At 34.1% G+C, this 25,727-nt stretch overlaps 3 protein-coding genes across 5 annotated transcripts in view; 1 reads left to right on the plus strand and 2 right to left on the minus strand.

The window, feature by feature from the left end:
* The window catches only part of LOC126976261 (solute carrier organic anion transporter family member 4A1), a 90,797-nt gene extending 70,960 nt beyond the window's left edge, over nt 1-19,837 (plus strand). For both annotated transcript variants that reach the window (XM_050824516.1, XM_050824517.1), the window contains 8 exons: nt 3,687-3,789; nt 10,712-10,833; nt 11,149-11,397; nt 12,174-12,381; nt 13,397-13,599; nt 13,766-13,910; nt 16,659-16,841; nt 17,561-19,837. In XM_050824516.1, coding sequence (XP_050680473.1) covers nt 3,687-3,789; nt 10,712-10,833; nt 11,149-11,397; nt 12,174-12,381; nt 13,397-13,599; nt 13,766-13,910; nt 16,659-16,841; nt 17,561-17,801 — 1,454 coding nt within the window. In that variant the 3' untranslated portion in view covers nt 17,802-19,837. The remainder of the gene's footprint in view (nt 1-3,686; nt 3,790-10,711; nt 10,834-11,148; nt 11,398-12,173; nt 12,382-13,396; nt 13,600-13,765; nt 13,911-16,658; nt 16,842-17,560) is intronic.
* A 367-nt stretch (nt 19,838-20,204) lies between these two features.
* On the minus strand, nt 20,205-25,139 carry LOC126976285 (vacuolar protein-sorting-associated protein 25). Of its 2 annotated transcripts, none has more exons than XM_050824560.1 (4): nt 24,864-25,139; nt 24,679-24,734; nt 22,985-23,349; nt 20,205-22,327 (listed from the first exon to the last, which is right to left on the minus strand). In XM_050824560.1, the coding sequence occupies exons 2-4, from the start codon at nt 24,726-24,728 to the stop codon at nt 22,215-22,217; spliced, it is 528 nt and encodes a 175-aa protein (XP_050680517.1). In that variant the 5' UTR covers nt 24,729-24,734; nt 24,864-25,139; the 3' UTR covers nt 20,205-22,214. The 2 variants fall into 2 exon arrangements, with proteins under 2 accessions (XP_050680517.1, XP_050680516.1); XM_050824559.1 differs by having other exon boundaries at nt 24,841-25,137.
* LOC126976271 (inositol-pentakisphosphate 2-kinase) lies at nt 23,361-24,667 on the minus strand. Its single transcript, XM_050824533.1, has one exon. The coding sequence runs from the start codon at nt 24,632-24,634 to the stop codon at nt 23,435-23,437; it is 1,200 nt and encodes a 399-aa protein (XP_050680490.1). The 5' UTR covers nt 24,635-24,667; the 3' UTR covers nt 23,361-23,434.
* Nucleotides 25,140-25,727: the final 588 nt, after the last annotated feature.

A 25,727-nucleotide genomic window follows, 5' to 3' on the forward strand; every position in this document is an offset into this window, starting at 1 on the left:
GGCAACGTGCGAACTTCGCAGCTTGGATACACCAGGGAATTTTGTTATATGAAATTTTATGATATTTTTTACAACATAAGATTGAATTATCTCATTCTTTTGTAGATAATTATGTAAGGCATAAAATACATAATTTGATTCGTAAAAAATAATGGGGGGAAAAATTTATATTTTCAGATGTTATTGTGTTTACCCGCCATACGGACTCTATAAATCTACAACATAAGCAACTAAAATATTATTTTAAATAAAAATAGTAATTAATCAACAATCTTTATCTTTCTGACATGTTTCTGACGATATGCTTTTTATATCATTTATATGCACAATGTAATTGCTATTTTACGCGACATAACGTTGATATTTTAGGCCCAAGTAGATAGAACATACCTACGCGCTTCGCGCTGAAGGCATGCAATCTTCTATAAATATTAAGTATTCGGGTATGTCCATCCATATATAAAAGAAGTGTTCAGATGGAATCCTAACTGATAAAAAGTTAAATAAGGATATTTCATTAATCTTGCATATTTCTTTCAAGTTCAAGTTCAATCAAGTTTTTCAACATAATTTAACTTTTGCAGTGCGTCTTCGCTTTGATTTAAAGAAGCTGCAAGGCGTCTTAAGTCACTAACAGCCGATAATGGCTGTGCGATTGATAAAATCGGAGTTGAATCCTCGTCGTTTTCATCATTCTCACTTAGGGTTCCTATTTGTGTGTTATTCACATTCTCAATAAGATCTTCAATTGATTCAAATTCGCCACATTGTCATTAATGGAAGAAGATCCAGGAAAACTCTGCAGTATCAAGGGTTCTTGTTCTTCTGTTGTAGGCGTTAAGAAATGTATGAAAACATGTCTTAAGTTGCAGAGACTGCCAAAAAATGGCATATTATACGAGAAATCGTATTAAGCGACTTCTACTTAGCTGACTGTGTTCTCTAACGATTTTATGGCGATCTGCAGGTAATAATGAGACCACGGTAAACATTCACTTTGGGTTACTTAGTCGCTGTAGTACGGGGCTATTCTTTAAATTCAACTTGTCATAGGTTTATCGTTTTATGATTTAATCCTTAGATAATGTATACGTCTAGATAGACTATGGCATCTGTGAACACATCGTTAAAATAGTGGCGAACGATTAACCTCTATTTTCAGCAACACTCGCACACTTAAACAAAGTTACGGATAAACATCGTAAAACGTAGCTTGTCGTGCACACTAAAGTAATAAACAGGCTAGCTGTTGCCATTCGGGTTGCCTAACATCACGAGACTAGACGTATTATTATTAAGGATTTAATATTCCTTTTAACGTTGCGTTATACACATACACATTATAAAACATTTTATACATTTCAAAACGATTTCTGCAGTTTCAAATAATAAAAAAAAAATTATACTGGTTGGACAGAAAGTGTAATGCAAGATTTGATTCAAAACAATCATTTAAGTCCTCGACCACTACAATCGAAATATCATAAGTCATTTCATTGAATGCACATCAAAGGTAAGAGAAATATTATACAACTTCACACGCGAATTTCTCCGTGTCAACTATTGTTTTCCAGGAAAACTTTTTGCGTTCACACATCGTGTGTGTATTGAGAACACCATTAGCAAGTCATCCAGGAGCCACTCGGTGGAAGGGTACATTCTTATGACCCCTGTGGTAAGGTCTGTGTACACTTAGCGTCGAGTGGAAACTGTGCTTTTAAGTACTTGACCTGAAATCGTGAAGTTATTCGAGATTTTGAGACATTTCTGTACGTTCGTACAATGATGGCAATAGTTGTTAAAAATTCAAATTAATATTTTTTTTGTTCAAAATAGGGTTTAGAATTAGTTTCTATTTTTGCTGTATCTTTATCTTTGATGTTCTTCTCCCTCTCTCTCTCTCGCACTCTTTGTGTATACGCTTGTATATTGTAACTCTATGGTTAGAACGTTTGCTAATGGACGCCCATGGTTACATATTTTTATGTTCATTCATCACCAGCCGGAAGACCTCCACTGCTGGACAAAGGCCTCCTCCAAAGATCTCCATGACGATCAATCCTGCGCTTTCCTCATGCAACATATTCGTATCCGTATGGGAGGCCTACCAACACTGCGTCTTCCGGTACGTGGTCGCCATTCGAGGATTTACTGCCCCAGCGGCCATCTGTCGAACTATGTGCCCTGACCACTGCCACTTCAGTTTAGCAATTATTTTGGCTATGTCGCTGACTTTAGTTCTTATTATTATCTTGTATTTATTATTTTATGAAAATAAGGGACGAGACGAGCAGGACGTTCAGCTGATGGTAATTGATAAACCCTGCCCATTTCAATGTACTGCCGTTCAGGATTCTTGAAAAACCCCAAAAATTCTGACCGGCGCTACAACTGCGCTCGTCACCTTGACACATAAGATGTTAAGTCTCATTTGCCCAAAAATTTCACTAGCTACGGCGCCCTTCAGACCGAAACACATTAATGCTTACACACAATCTAGCCGGCATCCTGTGCAAAGGAGCCTCCCACTGGTTGTTATCTTGTATCGAGTACAATTCTTCCAAAAACCTATGCAACCCATAATGTTGAATATTTTATAAATTTCCAGCTATCATCCAGGGTCCTCCTACATTCCGTAACATTTCGAAATTCCTTCTCGTGAAATGTCTTCAGTATTCGGAACCGAACCGGATACTGTAAATTCTACATTCCAGTAATTTCAATCCAGGCAATAATAGGTGTATTTAGAAAACCCCAGGGCGACTCAATTGTATTCAATCTTACAAAGTAATATAGTTATACTCCATAATGCTTTATAATAAAACTCTTTAAGTAGTCATTAAAATATCGGTTAGTCTTTGGAAAAAGAAGCAATGGGCAAAAACAAAATTAAATGTATCACAAATATTATAATACAGGTCAGATTTAGATTTTAATTAAAAAATTTAATTTTCAAATATATCAAATATTTTTGTATTCGTCCACTTCATTTTGTGGATACTGAATGAGTTTGAACCGTCACGCTCCTTTATAATGCTGCTTCCGGTAGTCGGCTTGAATCGAAATAATAAAATTTATAATTGTAGTTTCCATTTATTCATGTCTCGGCCTTATTACTCGCCATTTTATTATTCAATATTGAATTTTGCATTCACTTAATGATTGTCAGAATCTATCTAAAGTACATCCATCCTACATATTATTATATTATACGTATTTGAGTTTATTTGTTACACTATCACATATGTTAACTGATTATTATGAAAATTCGCACACACGATGTATAGGAATAAAAGGACAAACATATCGAACGCGTCGGAATCGGTTACATCAATATCATAACTTTTAATACCTCGCGTAAAAAAATATATTTTATGTTAAAAATTCTTTAATAATAACTTATTCTTCGTTGATTTACATTACATAGATACTTTACTTCATTTCATCAAAACAGGCTATAGTCCGACAACTTCGTGCGCGACCGTCCCATGGGGTGACAGACGGGGCGGGGACGGGGACAGGGTACTAAGGATATCAGCGGGTAGCGGGTGTTGCGGGGAAGGGTAACATGAGACTGCTGTTACCGCGCACGAAGTTGTTGGACTATAGTTAAGCCTTGAAAGACAGACAGACAGGGAGATTTAGTTTCACACTGATGTTATTATTATTTATTGCTTTTGTTTCAGGTATTTATTACACGATGGCGGTGGTGGGACCAGCACTGGGCTACGTACTCGGCAGCCAGATGCTGTACATCTATACAGACTTCGCAACTGTCAGCTCTGAATCGTAAGTACTTTAAGCAGCCGATGTTTTATTTAAACTAAGCATAAACCAACATTAATTAACCCCATCAATACTTTTAAAATACGGAATTACGCCTCAGAACTTGCATTGGTGATGTGGGAGAAAAACCCACCATGCTAAAGTGGAACTGTGCTGGGCATGTGTGGGCATGGATGCACACAGACCAGACCGGCGTGAAGATCTGAAAGCCTATAATAAGAAATGGAGTAACGCACGGGAGGCCTTTGCCCAGCAGTGGGTTCCGATAGGCTAATAAAAAAATACAAAAAAATAATATCTCTATCTAAACTTATTCAGTGACCTATTCGTTTCCTTGGGAGACACCCTCCACCCGCACAGACTCCACAACAAAATATATGGTATAACACAAACACCAAGAAGAGGTATGGTTTTGCTAACTCGTAAAACATTTAATAGCAAGAATAAAATAATGAGGTAATTCAAGCATGCTATAAAAATAAATTGAAAAGCTTTTAATTCAGGTGGAGAAAATTACCCTTATGAATGTCAAAGTTTTTTCTTTTTACCATTTACCACCACTTTGGAAAAGGCTAAAGCGTTAAGTAATAAGAAAAACTGGCAAGAATCAAAAAGTCCCTCTTATAAATCAACATTTACAGCCTTATCAAATCAATTCGATTACAATATATGTAAACTGATGTCACACGTACTGTAAATAAAGTTATTCTTTTATTAACTACTAGCTGACCCGGCAGACTTAGTACTGATCGTAAATATATATATATATATATATAAATCTTCAATCGGTAAATAAAACGGAATAAGGAATCATTTTTATAAAATCAAATAAAAAATGATCGGTACGAATGAAATTTTATTATTACTTTCGATTAATTACACACGATATTCCCTACTTACAAAACAGAGTTTTTCTGAAATGCTGGCTATTTATAAGGTTTCAATTTGATATTGGTAGACACACACAGTTATTATACAGTCTGTTAATCAATTCAAAGCTTTCTGATAAACTTTTTGTTTTGTTGGTGGGGTTAGGTTCAGCAGTTTTATTTTTGGACAAAACTTAACATTTATCAATCTACATAAAAATAATCTGATATATAGTTAACAACTGTAGTTAATCTACCTACTACAGTTACCTAAAATTAAGTTTATTTTTTAACTCCTGAGAAAGTTAGAAAGATTTAAAAATTCTAATTAGTTATTCATTTTAAACTATTATTTCAATTTGATTTCTGAACGACGGAGGACTCATCAAAGAAAAATCAAAATCGTTGTTTTTATTTAATTCCGAGTATTTTCATGTTTATTCACCTTTTAAACCTTCTCTGGACTTCCACAAATAATTCAAGACCAAAATTAGCCAAATCAGTCCCCGTTCTCGAGTTTTAGTGAGACTAACGAACAGCAATTATTTTTTATATATATAGATTACAAACATGTTTATAGAAATTATAAATACATTAAACAACATTTATTTCAAAAACATAGAGCAGATTTTCTGTAACAAGATCATCCAGCCCACACAAGCAGCGCCCAGCAGCATGACGCATGGATCAGCCATCGCCTCCCTTGACTATATTTTAGGGAAGGGCAAACGAACCTCACCGACCCTTTCCACGATGCCCCCACAAGCAATGGCATGCGATCAAACATGTTGAGAGAAGAAAAATAACTAACCAATTACTTGCATGTGTTAGTATTATTTTCGGCACCAGTACTAACGTAAACTGTACATAAATAAACCCGAAATATGGCAAGCTGTACCTGTACATCCCGGTTTTAATATTCAATCTCGACGTGGCTTCATTCCAACTTGCCCTCTTGCTTTCATTTCATTGTGCCTCTCCAAAGCAACTTTTCAGCCAAATTAATTCCGCCTTACTTTCATGGTTTCTGCAGCGAAATATGATTTTCCACGCGATGAGTTTTGAAGGAACTCTTGTGGCTTCACTTTTAAATTAACTGCCGTTTAATCGTATAGTCTCCAGTTACTGAGCCTGGTTGCTCCCCTCGGTTTTGTTCAAGCTTCACTTAATACATGTTTCTACGCTTAAAGGAATACCACAGGAACATTCTGGCGTGAAGACTGCAACATAACTTTAAAAGGAATGAGCTGAAGAAAGATATTTCATACTTTGATTAAACTTTTGTGAAGCTCACGTAATATGTAAATATCTAACCCTACTCTGTGATTATAATATTCAATTGTACATTATCCATTCAAATTCAAATATTTTTATTCAAAATAGGATGTGACATCACTTATTGAATATCAAAAACAACCACCATTCAAAAGAAAAGGCCTCAAACCTGAGAAGAATGGGCGCAACAAACTCAGCGGGCTTTCTTTTTCATCAAAAAATATGTTTACAAAGTAATACTGTACAATTAAACTTATTATATAATAGCCTGAGGGCGGGCGCCCCATTCCCAATCTGTGGCATCATTAAGAAAGTCAGTTATGTTATAGTAACCTTTACCACATAAACGTTTCTTAATTATCAGTATATTTTCGTGTAAGTTCTTGATAGGGGCCATGCTCTAAACTATATTTAAGTTTTAAATAAAAAATAACCAAAAAGTTTAAAACTATTCAAACGATAAAATACATCGATAGAACCAGTGTTAGAAATAATAAAATTATTTTGTAAATACACCTTCTGTTCAGGTATTTATTTACATAAGAAGCGTATTGTGTACTCAACAGCTGTTTGCTACCCTCAATTTCTCGACTCTACAATTTGCATTTAAAAACAATCATTTTAATAATTATGATCGCGAATATGTAGATTAGACGCTGACTTCTTGGGTAAACAACTAATCATAATATATATTTTAGGAGTTGCGCGGTGATTTTTGTTTCAGTTTAATAAATATCTTAATATATATAAATCTCGTGTCACAATGTTTGTCCTCAATGGACTCCTAAACTAATGAACGGATTTTAATGGGGATTACTTCATGGAGTGCAGTTTGGTCCAACTTGAGAGGTAGGATAGTTTTTATTTCGATTTGGGACCCAAAATTATTTTTATTCGTTTTGTATGGACATATTTTCTATGAGAGAATTTAGTGACGCACGGTTTGACAGTTCCGCTGTGAAACAATTTCATTATAACAGGAGCAGTTTTTACGAAATAACTCTTGATATTTTGAAATATTATTGGCAAATTCCTATAAAACTGTATGTTTTATTTTTATAATCTACAGAACAACGTCTGTCGGGGCAGCTAGTAGAATTAATATAGCTGAATATTTTTTTATTAGGTCAAATGAAAACTCATTTATTTCTCTATGTCAAAATATGACACTGTCTAGTTTTACAATTACTGCCACTTTTGAAATTGAGATTTATTGAGAAGGCAGTTCCGAGGAACTCTATTATTTAAAATCAATACTTACAGAATCACATTTAACAAATAATTTTAAATACTTACAATATTAATTAACACATTAGGCCATATATTGTCTACTTTTCTCACTTGTAATAGTTTTTCATCCCTCATTAAGGATCCGCTCCTGGTATACAACTCCCTCCATTTAAACCTAAATCTAACATTAGATTTCTATCTAGAAAAGCAGATTATTTAAAACTTAATATATTATAACTATTTAATGCAATCCGATTGATCTTTTGTGTTTGAGGATATTGACTTGAAAAATATAATTGCAAAATTCTATACTATTATTAACGATACTATAGAAACATATGTGCCAAAAACTCAGTGTAGTACTTCTAATCCAATATGGTATTCTTCAACACTTATTAATTTAATTAAAGAGAAAAATTAAATAAAAGCCAATTGGATAAAGCACCGAAATCTCAACGATTTCGGATATTTTTCTGAGCTGAGAAAACTGCAAAAAAGTCTACAAGATAAAGCAATATGCATAAACTTTGTACAAAATACCATTAAAACTAACTCTTAGAAGTTTTGGAACTATGTATTTAACCCAATACGAACGCACCATAGATACGCTGTCTGCTCAGTACTAGGCTATTTGAACAGATTTAAAATTTCTTTAGGCGTAATGGTGTTTGGTATTATTCTACTTCCAATCATTTATTCCCATGAAACTCCGCTTCGTTAAAATTCTTAAGTCTGTTTGACTCAGATATTCTTGCAACTTTATTCAGTCTCGGGAGTTTTATTCTACATCTCATGAACGTTTTTCAAGGCAAGTCGAGTGGAGTTACTCTAATTTTTCGTATCATAGCTAAGCGATGCACTGCTTATTTTAACATTCAAATTCAAATATATTTTTTTCAAAATAGGATATGACTTCACTTATCGAAAGTGAAAAACTACCACCCATTCCAAAAAGAATGCCTCAGACGTGAGAAGAATGGGCGCAACAAACTCAGCGGGATTTTTTTTTTCAGCAAAAAAATTTGTTTACAAAGTAATATTGAACAATTTAACTTATTATTTAATAGCCTGATCGCTCCATTCCCTATCTGTGGAATCATTCAGAAAGCCATCTATGTTATAGTAACCTTTACACCACAAACGTTTTTTAACAATTCTATTGAATATCGTAATGCTTTTGTTTTAAACATTTTCTGGGATCTTGATGTAAAAGCAACATCGCCCCACAAAAGACTTACTAACTTGACTTAGCCGAGTAGTAGGCATAACAAGTTTATGTTTGTTCCTCGTGTTAACACAAATCTTCTTTGTTCTAGCAAATTCCTCAATGTGATTATGAACATATAGAACATTATCAAGAATATATTGAGAAGCAACATTCAAAATGTTTATTTCTTTAAATTTTTCTCTTAATAATTCTTTAGGAATTAGGTTATAAATAGCGTGAATAGCCCTCTTCTGCAGCACAAAGATGGTATTAATATCGCCGGCACTGGCCCATAACAATAGGTATACCATAAGACATAATACTATGAAAATAACTAAAGTATCGCCGTATCTATGTCAGTGCCGCATATGCTGCAGAACTAAGCCTATTTGCCAATCCTTCAATGATTGGGGGCCATTGCAATTTGGAATCAAGAGTAATGCCAAGAAATATAGCAGATTGCACTAGTTTTACCACCTCTCCGTTTAATAAAATATTCGCATGTACATTTTTTGATATTTAGCGCGGTAAATTTAATATATTTAGTTTAATGACTATTTAACAATTTGTTATTGGCGCTAAACCAGTACACGATGTCAGATAGAGCATTGTTTACTTCGTTATAGAAAACTTGGCGTCTTTGAATATACTTTGAATATGAGCAATGTCATCCGCAAACAATACTACCTTGTGTTTTTTTTCTGCAAGGTTAGGTAGATGATCATTAATATAAATTAGGAAGAGGAAGGGTTCAAGAATAGACTCTTGTGGTACCTCATACCGAGATGAGTCCCAGGAGATCTCCTGCCATTCACATCGACCCTCTGAATCCTATTATTTAAATATGAGATCAGAAGATCGAGCGCAGATCCTCATATACCATAGTGAACATAGCTTCCTTTATTCCATTAACTTATAACCCTAAGCTTATACACTTCTCTCCGCTGTTTCGCACGCGTATGTGTTTAGCAGGTAACTTAGAAATACGATATATTTCCTTAATAAAAAAATTTACAAAAAAACAACCGACTTCAACAACACTATTTCAAAATAATAGATATAATATAAAATACTAAAAAGTATAAAAATAATTACGTATTTGTATACAATCTAACTAATTTATCTAATTCTAGTAACGATTATTGTCATTTTTGGAATCGGTGTCCTTCCGCCGCGACCCGCTCTCGCCTCCTCACGACTCAAGCACGTCTAACCTATAACTATGTATGTAATTACCCTATATTGGATGATGTTTTAGTGAAATTGAAGTACACTCACTAACAATTTGTCTAAATATGTGTAGATTTACTAAATTTTTCAATGCAGAAATGAACGTAAGCGCTTTGCAATTTGATTACAGGCAGTAAGAAATTCTGCCACAGATCGCACCCTTACTGTAAGTCGTTAAGGAGTCCCACTGATCATCATATTCGACTACGACAATTACTTGACGATAAATATGTTATGTTAGATGACATAAATATCCGGATACCATAAAAATGATTCGGCCGCGTATCGTTAATTTGCTCCTAAGAATTGAAGAGTTCCGTTACTTTGTCATGGATCCCGTAATCAGAACCTAACCAAACTCTGACCAATCTATCTTTGAAGTATATCCTTTCCAATAAAAAAAGAATCATCGAAATCAGTTGGTGCGATATTGAGTTGTTCGTAAATTTATCATCCACTTTGCAATACGAATGTATAGCAAATTTAACTTTTATGGTTTTCTCGTGGATGCCATTGTCAGATCTGGACCAAATTACAATCTCACGTGCATCTACATCTGTTTTAATTGTGATACTTTTTGATTATCTATATATAAATTGAAATAAAGCTTAATAGATACTTCAAATCATGACATGAAATAAAATGTAATCATTATCAGCCCAGCTGGAAATGACGTTAGAGACAATCTATCCTTTGTTTTGATAGAATGTAGCCCAAAGCCGATATGTATAGGATCAATCATTCTCAATATTCTAAATTTTTAAGGCAGTAATGAAAAATCTAAAAATAAATGTAAATTTATCATCCACATACGTATAGCAAATTTAAGACTTTTATGGTTTTCTCATGGATGTCACTGTCGGATCTGGACAATGGGAGCACCAGCTTTCTAATAAAAAAAGAATTATCAAAATCGGTTCACCCAGTCGAAAGTTTTAAGGTAACAAACATATAAAAAACGGACGAATTGAGAACCTCCTCCTTTTTTGAAGTCGGTTAAAAATAGCGGATGTTTAGTAAAATCTTAATAAAAATGCGAGACTCTTGTGATTTTTGTTTTTGAAACAACAAAATATGAGACAATTTGGTTTAAATTAATCATTGAATGTTTCAGGCTGGGTATAACTCCACTGAGTTCTGTCTGGATCGGCGCTTGGTGGATTGGCTTCATATTCTCTGCCATCTTGTGTCTTGTCGTAGCCATCCCCCTGCTGGCTTTCCCATACGAACTACCCGGTTAGTACAAATATTTAAAATATTTTGTTTTAATGAAAAAACTCGCGCTATATTACTTTGTTGAAGTTGATGGAAGTTAAAGATGTGAAAGTTAAAATTTACCTGTACTTTTCGCTTATCTGAAACTATCCTACTTTGTTTAGCATAAAAAATTGTAGATCTTTACTTTAGTTAGATAAAATCCAACTTTTTGTACACAGTGATGAAAACATAAATTCATATCCCTTAGCTTACATTCCTTTCCGCTATGTAGTACTTTGTTGTACTTTGCTCTCGTAGCGAACAAATATCATAAAACCTGAATGTCTTTTCCAGGGGCAGAAGAAATTCGTGCAGCCAAAGTATCGGAAGCCCACGAAGGCTCAGCATCAAAGTCAGCCGCTTTTAGTGCCCTCAAAGAGCTGCCTCGGGCAGCTGCAGCATTGTTTAGAAACCCTACGTTCATGTTTCTCAACCTGGCGGGCGCTAGCGAGGGCATGCTCATCTCTGGGTTCGCAGCGTTCCTACCCAAACTAATCGAGAACCAGTTCGCTGTGAGTGCATCTGAAGCAGCCTTACTATTAGGTAATGTTTTTTTATCAAACTATTTCTTGTATGAAACGTAAAAGGTATAATCGGGCTAAGTTGGAAAGCGAAAAGTTACTTAAGTCATAGTGTATTTCGGCTATCTCCGTTTTTTACAAGATTATAGGCGTCATCTGTCAATCTATCAATGACTGCACGTTTCATATAATCACTTTTATCTTAGAGAGTTTCGTTAGGCTGTACACGTGCATAATAATATTACCTTTAGTTTACTTTTTCCTCTTTTTTTTACTCTTTCTCTGTCAACAGAGCATTTTCAATTTAACCGTAATACAGTTTTTTTTGTAATAGCAAAGAGGTTATATGCCGCTGAAAATCCCTTTAAATTTTTGGAATAAATGTGTCCCAATTAACACGAAAAAATATTAATTGTTATCAAATTATTTATAATTCACAATAATTTGTTATAAAAAATATTCATTTTATCTCTAAAATTGTAATTTTGAAGAAGCCTGTATGCCTTTATTTATGTAATCAATGGCCTTACATTTGGCGCGTGCAAAAAAATATAATTTGCGCGCCATTCCCCACTATTTTCTTCAATAATTGTTTTGTTTATAAGTACATTTTGTTTTTTCCACGCAAGTATGTTGTAAAATTACTATTACATGTGAGCAACTTGCTGACTAGACACTCGGCTGATTGACACCCTATCGCTCGGGCTGCAACCCACAGCCTCGTGTATAATGAGCAACTTTGCTCACTTGTATCATATTATATTATTATAATCTATTCATTTGCCCTAATAATCGCAGGTATCATCACGGTCCCGGCCGGTGGCGGCGGCACGTTCGCTGGAGGCTGGCTGGTGAAGCGATGGCGCCTAGCTTGCGCTGGCATCATAAAGCTCTGTGTCATCTCTACCCTCATCGCAGCCATTTTCACCTTCTCCTTCGTACTATCCTGCGACGATTATCCCTTCGCGGGGATCACTACTATGTACTCAAGTCCTTCAGCTCCCGGGTATGTCTCTTAGTGCCGAATCTGTAAATATAATCTTACCATAAAGCTTGTACTATTTTTGTCAATCGATATCTAGGTAATCGATAGATAGGTACCTAGAGTAGGTACTCTACAACAATCATAAATTAGTTATTTTATTATCGCCAAGGTCAAGCTGGCCAAGAAGGGTTATTTTGTCAACCTACATTCCACGACAAGATCTGAGATTGACTGAGAAAGATACCAGATCAACAATATCAAACTAAAGATCCGCAATGTTCGCTTACCTTTTTGAATGACAGGCGTGGTCTGTATGTATGTATATGAACGTTTATTGCTAATCTTAGTTCCTATACATTGAATAAACTCCCTTGTCTTTCTAATCTTTTAACACTTTACAATGACAATTTTTTAGCAGGCCCCTAATTTTTTCTGCTTTTAGAGGTGTAGAAAACAAAGATTGATGTACGTTATTTCTTCTTGCTGAGTTCGGGATTACTTTTTCTTAAATTAACTTGTTATCCAAGCGTTGGATAATTTTAGTTAAGAACGTTAAGGCTTACTTTAGCCTTACAATGGAGCAGGAAGGAGTCTGTATGCACAAAATGTCACTTCCTAGTCGCTGATTAACCTTGTTGGTCTATCCATGTTACATGTTAGCTTAGCGGGCTCAGTGGTAATGTTAAAGACTAAAGACCAGCGGTTATTTAAAGACAATTGTTTTTTATGCCAGTACGGGACGAGACGAGCAAGACGTTCAGCTAATGGTAAATGATACACCCTACCCATTACAATGCAGTGCCGATAAGGATTCTTGAAAAATCCAAAAACTCTGAGCGTCACTACAACTGCGCTCGTCACCTTGAGACATAAGATGTTAAGTCTCATTTGCCCAATAATTTCACTAGCTACGGCGCCCTTCACACCGAAACACAGTAATGCCTACACATTACTGATTCACGGCAGAAATAGGCGCCGTTTGTGATATCCATAAATTGTGTTGTACCTATACCATTTGTTGAATGACTTGTTACAGAAGCAACAGATTGTTAGCGCGGTGCAACACAGAGTGTGGGTGCGGCAGTGCGGCGTACAGCCCAGTGTGCGGCGCGGATGGCACGGTGTACTACTCGCCGTGCCACGCGGCGTGCCGCACCGTCGTGACGAGCGGCGCCGCGCGGCTGTACCGCGACTGCGGCTGTATAGTCGCTAACGGCACGCTGCCGACACTCGCCGACGGTCAGTTCACTTTTAGCAACAATACCAACCGTACATCCAGCCTAAGACTACACATAATATTGCGGTGAACTTTTTTTTGCTGTTATTTGGATGAAGTTTGTAAATATATCTTGACATAAAGACTTCCAGTATCAATGGGTAATAAGTAATATTAATATGTTCGTAGAGTCCGGCGGCAGCGTGTCGTATGAAGCCATCAACAGTATGTGCCCGTCCGAGTGCCCTTACCTGTGGCTCTTCGTGCTGCTCATGTTCATCGTGATGCTGTTCACCTTCCTGGCCACCATGCCCGCCCTCTCGGCAACACTCAGGTCAGGACACTCGCAGGAGCTGCTCCCTTTCATATCGATAGTCGATATCTCAGTTTTAAGAACCTCTGAGCCCAGAGTCTACTAAATACTGATTCTGACAAATTTAACCTCAAAACTTATTTATTAATATATGTCTCAGCTTTAATAAGAAAAATTACCGAGAAACTCATTGCCACTTAAAACAGTATTTACAATTTCATCATTGTACAAATATCTTAAATACAAATTATGCAAAGTCATGCCACAGATATTTCAACGTTTCAACTATGACTTAGTGCAGCTAAAGGGTATGTAACGTAATAATCTGCCTTATGTATCACGAAAACTAATTAAGTTTTAGATGAAGCACCATCTATTGGTATGAATAAAACAAATATTGATTCACAATTTCTTTTCTAAATAATTTATTTGATTAGCCGTTATTTTAAGACGGAACAATACAATTATCTAAATTATATGAGATTTCTTCTGTGTTAAACCGCTAAGATTTGTCCTTAACCAATTCTACACGTGTTTCGCCGCTATAAGAGCCATCTTCAGGAGATGTTGAATCGCCGAAATCTGGCACGAGACACAACGACATTTGGAGCTTTTCTAGATCTAGGTGTTAGACGTTATAAGTCATTTATATAGTTATCGCTTTTTTGAAATGTGTCACAGTATTAAACAACGGCCTTACAAATAAAATTGGCATAAAGTTATAACTAAGCATAAACCAAGAATATGTAAAATGTTTACAAATAGACATTTTGCTTACGAATGGTTTGTTCGGACGTATAACGTTTCTCGCGTTTATTTGCAAGGCAGCTTGTCATTCGGAAAACTTCAGAATTATCATTGTTTTGACAGTGTTGTCAACGATATTGTTCACATTTGCATTTTCTTTGTTTATCAAAGTTATAGGGTATGTTCCGATATGCACTGCGACCACTTTACAGTGTGACTGTGACGTCAATTTAGTATACTGTGAAGCCGTTCCTTTATAGCCAGCTATACTGGTTACTATTTAAAACGGAACGCAATCCCGTATACTGTCAGCCGCATTTTATGACGCATCCAAATGAGTGTATTAAAGTTTTCTAGTTCATTAAAAAATAACTGAGTACTGTCAAATTAAAAATATTTGGGCTTAAACTGTAGGTATTGTTTATAAAACTTTAGGCACTCGAGTGGTTTTAACTGATCACGTGATCAAAGTACTGCGATTACCTTACCTCTAAAAAGGCCAGTGCTCACTAGAGGTGGGCGTTATAACACACTACACATTATATATTACAATATATTTTTACAACAGTATAACACAGTATAAAATTGGCCACTAGACTGTTATAATATAATTATATAAATAATTTCCGTACTATTAAAGTTCGTTTGAAATTTAATTACAGCGCCATCTATGTATACGAGCGGAAAGTGGTGCGTTTCTTTTATTAAAAATTTTGTAAATTTAAAGTTTTTTAACAGATGGCCCTTTTTCTAATTCGCTTTAGTAGGTAAGTGCTTAGTATTCAAAGTAATGTGAACACTTTGCATATCACAATAAAAGCTATTTTTACTTGCGACGAACAAATATAAAATTATAACACTGTTGTTTTAGATTGAAAAGTATTATAAACACTCTTGCTATAAACATTAGAGCTATTTCTATTTGCGATGAGACGAAGATAAATAACATTTTGGATAAAACTACACTTTCATTCATTATATTTCCAATGAGAATCATTATTTGCGAGTTTTTAAATTGACAAACTGCTAGTTGTGTTTTGAAAATTATTATTATCATTTTGAAGTAAAATGTTTGTAAAAACTATAGTATGAATAGTAAATTAAATGGATATGTGTAATATATAATACGTCTTGAGTTATTTTTATTTTTTTATGTAAATAGACAAGTGTTAGTGTAAAAATAAAAGTTTTGTGAATAGTGTAAATATACGTTTAGTTAAAAGTTTTTTAACTCATTAGACGAGAAGATTGTTCTGTGTAGGTACACAGGAAGAAAAAAGCTTTCTAAAAATCACAACAAAAAAATACCATCTACCTAGTACTTAGTATTAAGGTAATTATTCCTCTTCAAATATGTTATATTATAACACTTAAATAACTTCAAACCGCAACAACAACTATCAGCGTAATATATATTATAACAGTTTACAACAACAGTTAGAAAAATATAACACAACAGTATAATTCATTGAAAAATTATAACAGTTTAGCCCACCTCTAGTGCTCACAGTAGAATATGGTGGCGATTTATGACGTCATATATTTCCCTAGGGTACTGCAGCAGTATACTAGCAGTCCATAACGGAGCACGGTATCACTGACACTATGTCGCTATTGATGTCCACGGGTGGACAAAATGTACTCACAATGTCGACTAAGTGAGCATCGACACTATGGATTTTATTGTGACGTGTTGTTAAATACAACACTGCTTTCCAAATAGGTGGCAGAGCCTAACCCTTGTCTCTATTATCGACAATTGATTTCTATGGCTTCCATAAGCTTGCGAGACACAAAGTTATAATCAAGTTTCACCCTATCGAATCTAATATAATGTGAGGTGTCGGAGTTTAGGGCAATTTACGCACACTGTGGATGTGCTCGGTGAGTTTGGTTTTTATGTTGCGTCCCGTCTCACCAATGTTGCCGTGTTAATAAATAACGTTACGGGGTCTCACGAAAGTTGAATGAAGATTATGTTATTCAGCAACTATTTCAATTTGTGTGTTGTTTGGAGTGCAGGTGCGTGCAGGAGGAGCAGCGCTCGTTCGCGCTGGGCATCCAGTGGATCGTGGTGCGGCTGGCGGGCACCATCCCTGCACCGCTGCTGTTCGGCTTCCTGATCGACCTGTCCTGCTCGCTGTGGGCGGCGCACTGCGGCACCACGGCTGCCTGCCTGCTCTACGACAACCACAACATGAGCAGGTCACTACTCACTTTTTATGAGAATAAGCGACGAGACGAGCTGGATGTTCAGCTGATAATAATTGATAAGCCCTGCCTATTTTATTGCAGTGTTGCTCAGGATTATTGAAAAACCCAAAAATTTTGAGCGACACTACAATTGCGTTCGTCACCTTGAGTCATAAGATGTTAAGTCTCATTTGCCCAGTAATTTCACTAGCTACGGCACCCTTCAGACCGAAACAAAGTAATGTTTACACATTATTGCTTCACGGCAGAAATAGGCGCCGTTGTGGTACCCATAACCTAGCCGGCATTCGGAGCACAAGGAGGTAAAACAATACTTTTCCAAAACTACCCTCCTTAATTATATTATGTACACTAAGCCATGGCGCACGAAACAAAATCCAGATTTTAACCATGCAGAACTAGTATAGACTAGGCCAAACCAGTTTATCCTGAGGTGTAGAAATAAGTACACCTCATGTTAGTCTCAACTAGTACAGCCTAGGCTAAACGGGTTTGTTCAAATGCTGATAAGAGAAACTAATTTATCCTAGTCTGTAGCGGTTTATCGTATCGCCTAAGAGATGACTGATTTGGCCTAGGAAAATCTAGATAGTCCTAAAACGGGTTTGCCGGATAACATAATATACCTACATATTATAATCAAAATAATGCATCTACTTTTACTATTGTAAGTGTTCCCGCGTTTAATTAATAAGATCTGTTTGTTACAGGTATATGTTGGCCTTAGCTCTGGCTGGTAAACTATGCTCGTTGATATTCTTCTTTCTGGCGTGGTGGTGCTACCGACCTCCCAAGAACACAGTCGCTCCATCAATAGACTTGACGCAAAGCGAGAAAAGCAACGGTACCATCCCCACAGTAGCAACCGTCAGTACAATATCCAACGGAACCAGCGTCGAACAGAGCAATGGATATTGCAACGCGGCTCTAGAATGCAGTGATCATCTATAAACTAAGTGTTTGACTAAATCCAAGGTTTTTGTACTAGTACATAAGTTGTAATAAACGAATAGACTGCATAGAATAGACCAAAAGTTCTGAATCAACTCATCATGTCTGGGCAGGCCAACAAAAAAAATAAGATCTATGTACTAATACCTAATTTAAAAAAAAATGGTACGTGACATTATTACAGTTTATTTTATAATTTTTGGTAATTAAAAACACCTTAAATATTTTTTTCGACGTGTAGACATATATTTATCTAAGATCTACACGTGCCATGGTGAAGCGTATATTTTGTTTACTGTTTTATAACGATGTTGAAATGCGAGACAATATTTGGTTGTTAGTTATTAAAAAGATTCCTTAATGTGAACAGAATATTAATGTTACTATTAATTAATTTATGATGCCTATTATAATTAATATCTCAGTCGACTTTAATTTAAACATCATTTAAATTACATTTTGTAATATTAAACTAATGAATGCGACATTCCATTAAGTACCTACATAAGAACCGACTGCGAGCAAAATATTGATATTAGATAAGTACCTATGTATTACATACATATACATATTATGTTAGATATTATATTATGTTGTATTTGAAATTGTATGTAAATAATATTGTGATGTTTTTATAGTAAGGTCTTAGGTACATTAGGTTTTAATTATTTATTGTTTTTTTTTTGTAAATACTTATTGATTTGTTTTAAGAATTCCATAAATTAGTATATAAGTAATAACTATACTCTAATTCATTTATATTATAATCGGATATCTAAAATAAATAATGTTTTGAATTAGCACGATTAAACGGTCAACGGAAAGTTGAGCCGGCGTGAGGCACTGAATAACCAAAACCGCTCTATAATCACCAAGGTGAGGTTTACTTATGAAGTCATTTATGTAATAATAACTGGCAGAGGCCAATTTGACCACACAAATGTTTTTTAACAATAATTGTTTTGAAATTAGTAACTCATGTTGTAAACGCATACATACCTATAGGTACATCGCCCAACAAGACTTACTAACTCGACCTAATAAATGTTTGTTCCTGATGTAACATTATTATAATAGGTATCAATTTATAGCAAATCCGATAATGTGCCTATGTAGGCATTAGTAACTATATACATTACATTATTAAGAGTATATTAATTGAGAGGCAACAGTAAAATATATATTAATCAGATAGGTTATAGGTACTTTATTTGTATCTATAAATCATTCTTTGGCCCTATACTACACACAAAGATGGTATTAATATGCATTGTCCCTAATTATACCTATAAGTACCAAAGTAGGTACCTAAATATTAAATGCAATGAAAATATCTTAACTGGGCGCATGAATCTTTTTAACCGTGTGCACTGTAGAACTGATTGAGTAGGTAATGCCCAGAAATACATCAGATTCTAAAGGTTTCACCTCCTCTCTGTTTTTCGCGTATAGGGCGCGTCTACGGGATTTAAATCACGGGGTCACTAGTCAAATACCATATCAACCTACAGTATGTGTTAGTAGGACATGATACCTATTCATGCCTTCTGACTTCGGGTTACATTGAAAGTTAATCAAAAGAATCAAGAGAATCTCCACCTGAGCCTTCAAAAATATTAAAAAATATTTATTACAGCAACAAAACTGGTACAAACATAACAGTGGATATTAGGTTGTACCTTCTTTTATGGACGAACACCTGTGCCTTTGCATGCATATGCATGTACGCGTACCATGCTATTAGGAACTTTTTACGTACTTACGTAACTACCTACATTTGGGGTGTTTGGTCCACGCTTCTTTACCTAAGGAGGTATTATGAGCGGAATGGCTATTCTAAGTACTAAGTAAGTAGGAAAACAGTTACCCACTTGTTTTTAACGGTATTTGAAGAAACAATTTAATTTTTTAGTACCTATCTACTTATACAATAATAATATTATATAAAACTATTTGCATGTAGGTTTTTTACCAATTTATAATTAAGAAGTTTCGAGAATTTAGAATTTTTTAAAAATAAAAATTTAAATTGATAAGTATATTGTTTAATTTCGTATACCATACCCAAAAGTACCTATACCTACCTAATAAATAGAAAAACCCTGTAAACCTAATACCAACAGATACTTATAAAATATTAATTTCCAAACTTCTGACCATGTAGGTATAACCTATTCCTTACAGTGATAATTGTTTTGCAAATCCAATTACTATTTAACCTTTAATATTCTCCTAGAAACTGCCAATAATCTACAGTACCTATTCATTGATATCATATCTCTTATTAATATAATAAATTAACAGTGTAGGTATTCTCTGGGCCTAATTTGTTTGCTATAACATTAAAAAAGGTACCATAACACACAATTTAGATTTATAAGATAAGTGTATTATGTAATAAAATTATTTATTAATTTTTATAAACATTTATTAAATCTAAATGTATCACAAATTAAACATACAATATATTTTTTATCTAATCTCAGATATTAACAGTTCGATGGAAAAACAAGTCTATTACAAAATTTAATATGTAAGCAAAATAACTCTATGCAGACCAATAGACACAAATAATGCTATCATCATTATGATATTAATTAGGCAATATAATGACAATATAATTTGATGATAATTTGAACAATATTATCTTTCATATTCCATCAGTGTGCTAACACACCCCATTGGACATTGGCATGGGCAAATAAGAACCTCCAGTATGGGATCCATATACTTACATCATTTATATGTTTAGATAGACTTGAAAGTGAAAGATAATATACGAAAAAAATTAAGGTTGTGAGCAATCTCTATTTTGAGCACACACACTAACACAAAGTGACACACAAATCGAGAGTGTAAGATGTAGCTTGTCACACACAAACTAAAGTAATAAGCCTTATCTGTTTTCATTGTTTGTCTAGCAGCAAGAGGCTCTGTTGTTTCACCATCTAATTATACCGAAGGCTATAAAAATATCATGCTCAGTTCCATTATGTGTCAATGACATCTAGCAAACGAATTTTGATCTTGTGACGTCGCGCCAACCTCCATGGGTGGGTTGTCTTCTAAGAGCCTCAGTGATAATCCCTACTCTTCGTTTCTGCAACATGTCCCAACAACACAACCTTGCAAGTTCTATGGTCTTCATGACATTGGATTCATAATACAAGTGGTATAATTCAAGTTTGCATCCTGTTCATCTTATGGCTTTCTGTATACAGTATTTCAGTCAAAATATCTTTAGAGGCTGGATAGAATTCATGAGAATGATATTCTATTATAGAGGCAAACTAGGTGCTGCCTGTAATGTCGTCCGCGTGTACATATATTTTGATGCTTATTATGTATTTAAGCATCAAAAATATTATCTGCATCTAGTGTGACAATATATAGCCTATATATTATCACAAACTCTTGTAAATATTAAATTTTTTATAATAAGATAATTTTATAGAATTTGGTACAATTTGCAGAAGACCCAGTTGGTATTCTTTAAAAAAAAATACAATGTACAGTTTTTACTTTGTCATAATCTCATTATTGAGTGTTTATGTCACCTGATGTTGTATGGTAATACACTGACTAAATAAATATATTAATAATCAAATAAAATATATTACATCTGTCTAATTTAGTAAATCAAAAAGTGTCAATCCATTTCACCGCACAATACATGTCACCCAACTACCATGTTTCAAAATAACACATTACACTTCAAATAAATCTTGCACTTGCATAAGAGATTACAGACATGCATTAGAGATTACAGACATTTGTAAGTGATAGCATGACAATTGTACTGATGTCTCTTTGTGATAGTAAGAATTCTATTTTTAAACAGCAACACATCACCACACAGAGGCAAGAAATTGAATGTTCTATCTGTAATATAAAAAAAATTAACTCTAACATCTCACACCAGGGATCTTTTATCTTAATTTAAAAAGCCAACATGCCAAAACAGCAAATGAATACTCAAGAAACTTTTATATCTCTAATTACTTTAACAACTTGTTATTCAAATGACCAAAACTAATACAAAACACAAACTAGACTTATGAATGTTTGATCCAATTAAATTAATATGTTACAAGCAAGTTGCTACTAAGAAATTTTTGTTTATATGATTTTAAGACGTGTTTAGCCCATTTAAGCATGAGGTTTATGTGTTTTCATAAAACAGTGTACATAATGATAATCTTCACTGAAAGCCCTATCTTGATTAGGAACTGCAATATGCCATGGTACAGTCACCTAAACTACATTATTTATAAGGTTGCCATTGACTTGATAAATTGGCTCTTTTTACAATATAACTGACATCATTCATGACTCAAGCTCTATAAACATGATGTAAAATTATTTCACTAATGCTTTTCAAATATACATAATAGTATGTAACATCACAATGTTTTAGAAGAACTTAACACCTTGATTGTCATCAAACTCTATTAATTCACATTTGCCTTTCACTTCTAATGCTTTTAAAGCTTTGATTAGTATATTCATGTCCAGGCCATGGAACTCTGAAAAAAATAAAAAATATATTAACTTACAAACATACACTTTTGTATAATAATTGTGTATTGAACTCAACCTCAAAAAATATGACTACTTTATCAAAGCTGTGAAAAAGAAAGATTTGGCACCCATTTGGAAACACTTCAAATGGATGAGACAATTTACATAAGCTTCATCGAAGCTGGTAAACATAGTAGCCGCCTCACACTGAGGTAACTGCATACATATGGAGTTAAATATTTATACAAAAGTTTCTCTTATAAGGATCATGGAATGGAGAGTGTTGAACCTTGTTCATTTTACCACCAGGAGACTGTGTGGAGAGACAGGAGACTAGCACATTCATAAGTAAATCAAAACATTTGTGTTTTACATCAAAGCTGTGTATGCTATTAAACATGAAATACCTGTTAATAAACATACAACTTATAATATACCAGCGTATAGAAGACCTTGCAGCCCAATAATTCAGAACCTATTTTGATTTTTCAATATGTCCATTAGCTAGTAATTTAATATGCTATAATGATGATATAAATATATTGATCAAAGTATGGATCATATCAGATTCGCTGCAATCTACAGTCTTCAATAATCAAATTGGAGGCTAAAATACAAACAATTACCTTTAAGTTTTACACAATATTTTATGTAATACTAACCTTCACCTTCAGAATGGTCCCCTTCCCTCAATTCAAACAAAGTACACACTGAGTTATTCATTCCATTAGCACTTGCCCAGTTGTATATCATGTTACCCCACTCATCCAGTGAGTGCCAGTAGATTTCCCAAACTGTTTTACTTTTATCTATTGGAGCTGCTTTTCCACACTTAGCCATCTCTTCCAACACAGTCAACACCGCCTCTTGAGACAATCTTCGATTGATTGCTGAATTATTGAATAATGGGCTGTTTTGTGACTCTCTAATGTCAATAGTTGACTTTTTTGTTGCTTTCAAGTATTCAATTATCAACTCCTGCCAGGCAGCTAACTGTTTAGATCTTGTCTCTGTATGCATTTGAATTCTGAAACAGTATTTTTTACTCTTTAGTCTTTGTCAAATTACATACTATGTAATATTTTTAATATTAGTGAACATCTGTGATATAATTATTGTTTTGTTAATTTAAAATCTGATATCACTTTTATGAGTTTGTTTTCTGTATGAACTCGTTTCAAAAGTGTCTTAATTGGTTTAGGTTCCAAATCTGTCACAGCAATCCTGTAAGACATTGTGGAATCATCAAATGATATTGTCGGAGTTCCTGAGTATTGCTCTGTGAATGCTATCATTATAGAGCAATCCCTGGCTATGGTTGATATCATTGCCAAGCATTCAGAAGAACAAGTTGCTAAAAAAGGTGTCCTATGTTCTTGTAGTTGAAGGTTCCAATTATGTGATTTAATTTTATCAAGGATTAAAGTTACATAATCATATTCATGTTTACTGCTCACTTTTAAGTGATCCAAAACAGGGTTTTCAGATAATTTTTGTAAATATAATAGTTTATAAAGAAATGAATTTGGTGGTAGATTATTTTGTTCTTTACATTCATATCTGTTACTGACACTGTTTATTGGTTCAGATTCTTCCATTTTAATGTTACTTATGCCATCACTTAACAATACAGTTGCAATAAAATCTATTAATCTATTTATAGATTTAAGTTGTGTCTTACTTATTATTGTTTGTAAATCATCAATATTTGAACTATCTGAATACACAATCTCACCATTTTTAAATACTTTAAAGTTATTTTGTGGACACAAAATTAAGCTTAATAAAGCTATTTTCATTCTTTCCCTATCCCCTGAATAAAGATTTAATGGACAGTATTGGCTTTTTCTATTAATCTCATTTTGTGTTATTTTCAAAAATTGTTTTAAGCAGTAGTAGCATTTTGAATATTTTTCTAAGCTATTGGCTAAGAATCCCTCCTTGGGTTTTATCTCAATACAATAATTCTCTAGTCCATCACTTAACATTGTTAGATTTGGAGCTAATATTGCATACTTATTAAAGGAGACAATTTGCTGCCTGGATACAGGTCTACTTTTCATTAAATTCTCAGTCAAAACACTTATATCACTTGTTGATAATTCAATGATTTCTTCTTTATAAGCATGTTCACCAAAGAGCAAAGGTAACATGACAATATTAACAAAGTCGACAGACTTCTTGAACTGATCAAAATTTTCATTTTGCTTCCCTTTCGTAAGCCTCACTACAAAATTAGTTCCAAATACTCGAATTACTACATGAGCGTTCCCTTCATTAATATATTTCCATTGCTTATTAGTTATATCCATAATAAAAAATAAGGTAATTCAACTAACAACAGGCAATAACTTACGTGAAAAAAGGAGGAAAATTATACTGCCACGGCCAGGATATTTCTGCCATTATTAACTGTGGTAAATAAAAAATTATTCGATTTTGAATGAAGCCCAAGATAGAATAGATAAATCTTATCACTATGATGTCATAGATGCTGTGTTATTAGAATTAACAATACCTATACACTGTAGTCAAGCTTATCGAAATCTACTATTATTAATTTTAATAGCACAAATGGATCCCAAACACATAAAATATTTTGGTAAAAATTTATCGCCTACAAGATCACAAAACAAAGCTACAATGCACAACAATATCATTGATATTGAACTTTATATAGTTAGACACATTTTAATTAATTTCTTAATTCTTTATTTACGTGAATACGCTTCAACAAAAGTTCAATGAAATCAAAATTCACCCGACAACTGACAACTTGATAGTTGATAACAATATTGACAACTTTGATTTTTGAAAGTTGTACTTTCAGACTGTTAGAGCAAAGAAGTAGGTACAATAATGTTCATTGAATGGCTGGTATTAGAGCTGTGTCGATCACGATTGATCGAATCAAAATGATTGAATCGTGTTCCAAACACGATCGACTCGATCATCAATCTCCAAAAGATTCGATCATTTCGCGACCCGCGACTCATCGAGCGTTGAACGAAACGCAACGTAACTAACACAGACAGAAACTTTGTTTACGAACTTCACCACGCACACACACAGCGCCGCGCGCACTATGACAACAAAATAAGTCCCAGAATATTAGTTTTAAGTATTGTTTGTTTTATTTTAATTTTATATAGAAAAAAAAATTGCTTTGTTTTGTATTATTTATTTTTAATTTAATGTTGGTGCTATTTTGCATTTATTTTGTTTTTATTTTAATTTGTGTACTTTTTGTTTTTTATGGATGAAAATAAACGTTTTTAATTTGAATGAGTTGAACTATTAGAACTATGTTTCTCTATTTCGATCGCATGCAGACAAACAGGAACTTCGATCGCTCGCTTTCACGGATCGAGTGCGCGCGCTACACCTGTAAAAACCTGTTTGATT

Source organism: Leptidea sinapis, chromosome 40 (genome assembly GCF_905404315.1).
Source record: "Leptidea sinapis chromosome 40, ilLepSina1.1, whole genome shotgun sequence".
NCBI classification, from domain to species: Eukaryota; Metazoa; Arthropoda; class Insecta; order Lepidoptera; family Pieridae; genus Leptidea; species Leptidea sinapis.

What these genes read in the sequence shown, in the direction of transcription:
- LOC126976271 (XM_050824533.1), bottom strand. Translation starts at nt 24,634, where the DNA reads ATGGATATAACTAATAAGCAATGGAAATATATTAATGAAGGGAACGCT.
- LOC126976285 (XM_050824560.1), bottom strand. Translation starts at nt 24,728, where the DNA reads ATGGCAGAAATATCCTGGCCGTGGCAGTATAATTTTCCTCCTTTTTTC. An exon ending in AATTTTCCTCCTTTTTTCAC is followed by an intron (nt 23,350 to 24,678) that starts GTAAGTTATTGC and finishes ATACTGTTTCAG; the next exon opens with AATTCAAATGCATACAGAGA. An exon ending in GGACCATTCTGAAGGTGAAG is followed by an intron (nt 22,328 to 22,984) that starts GTTAGTATTACA and finishes TATTTTTTTCAG; the next exon opens with AGTTCCATGGCCTGGACATG.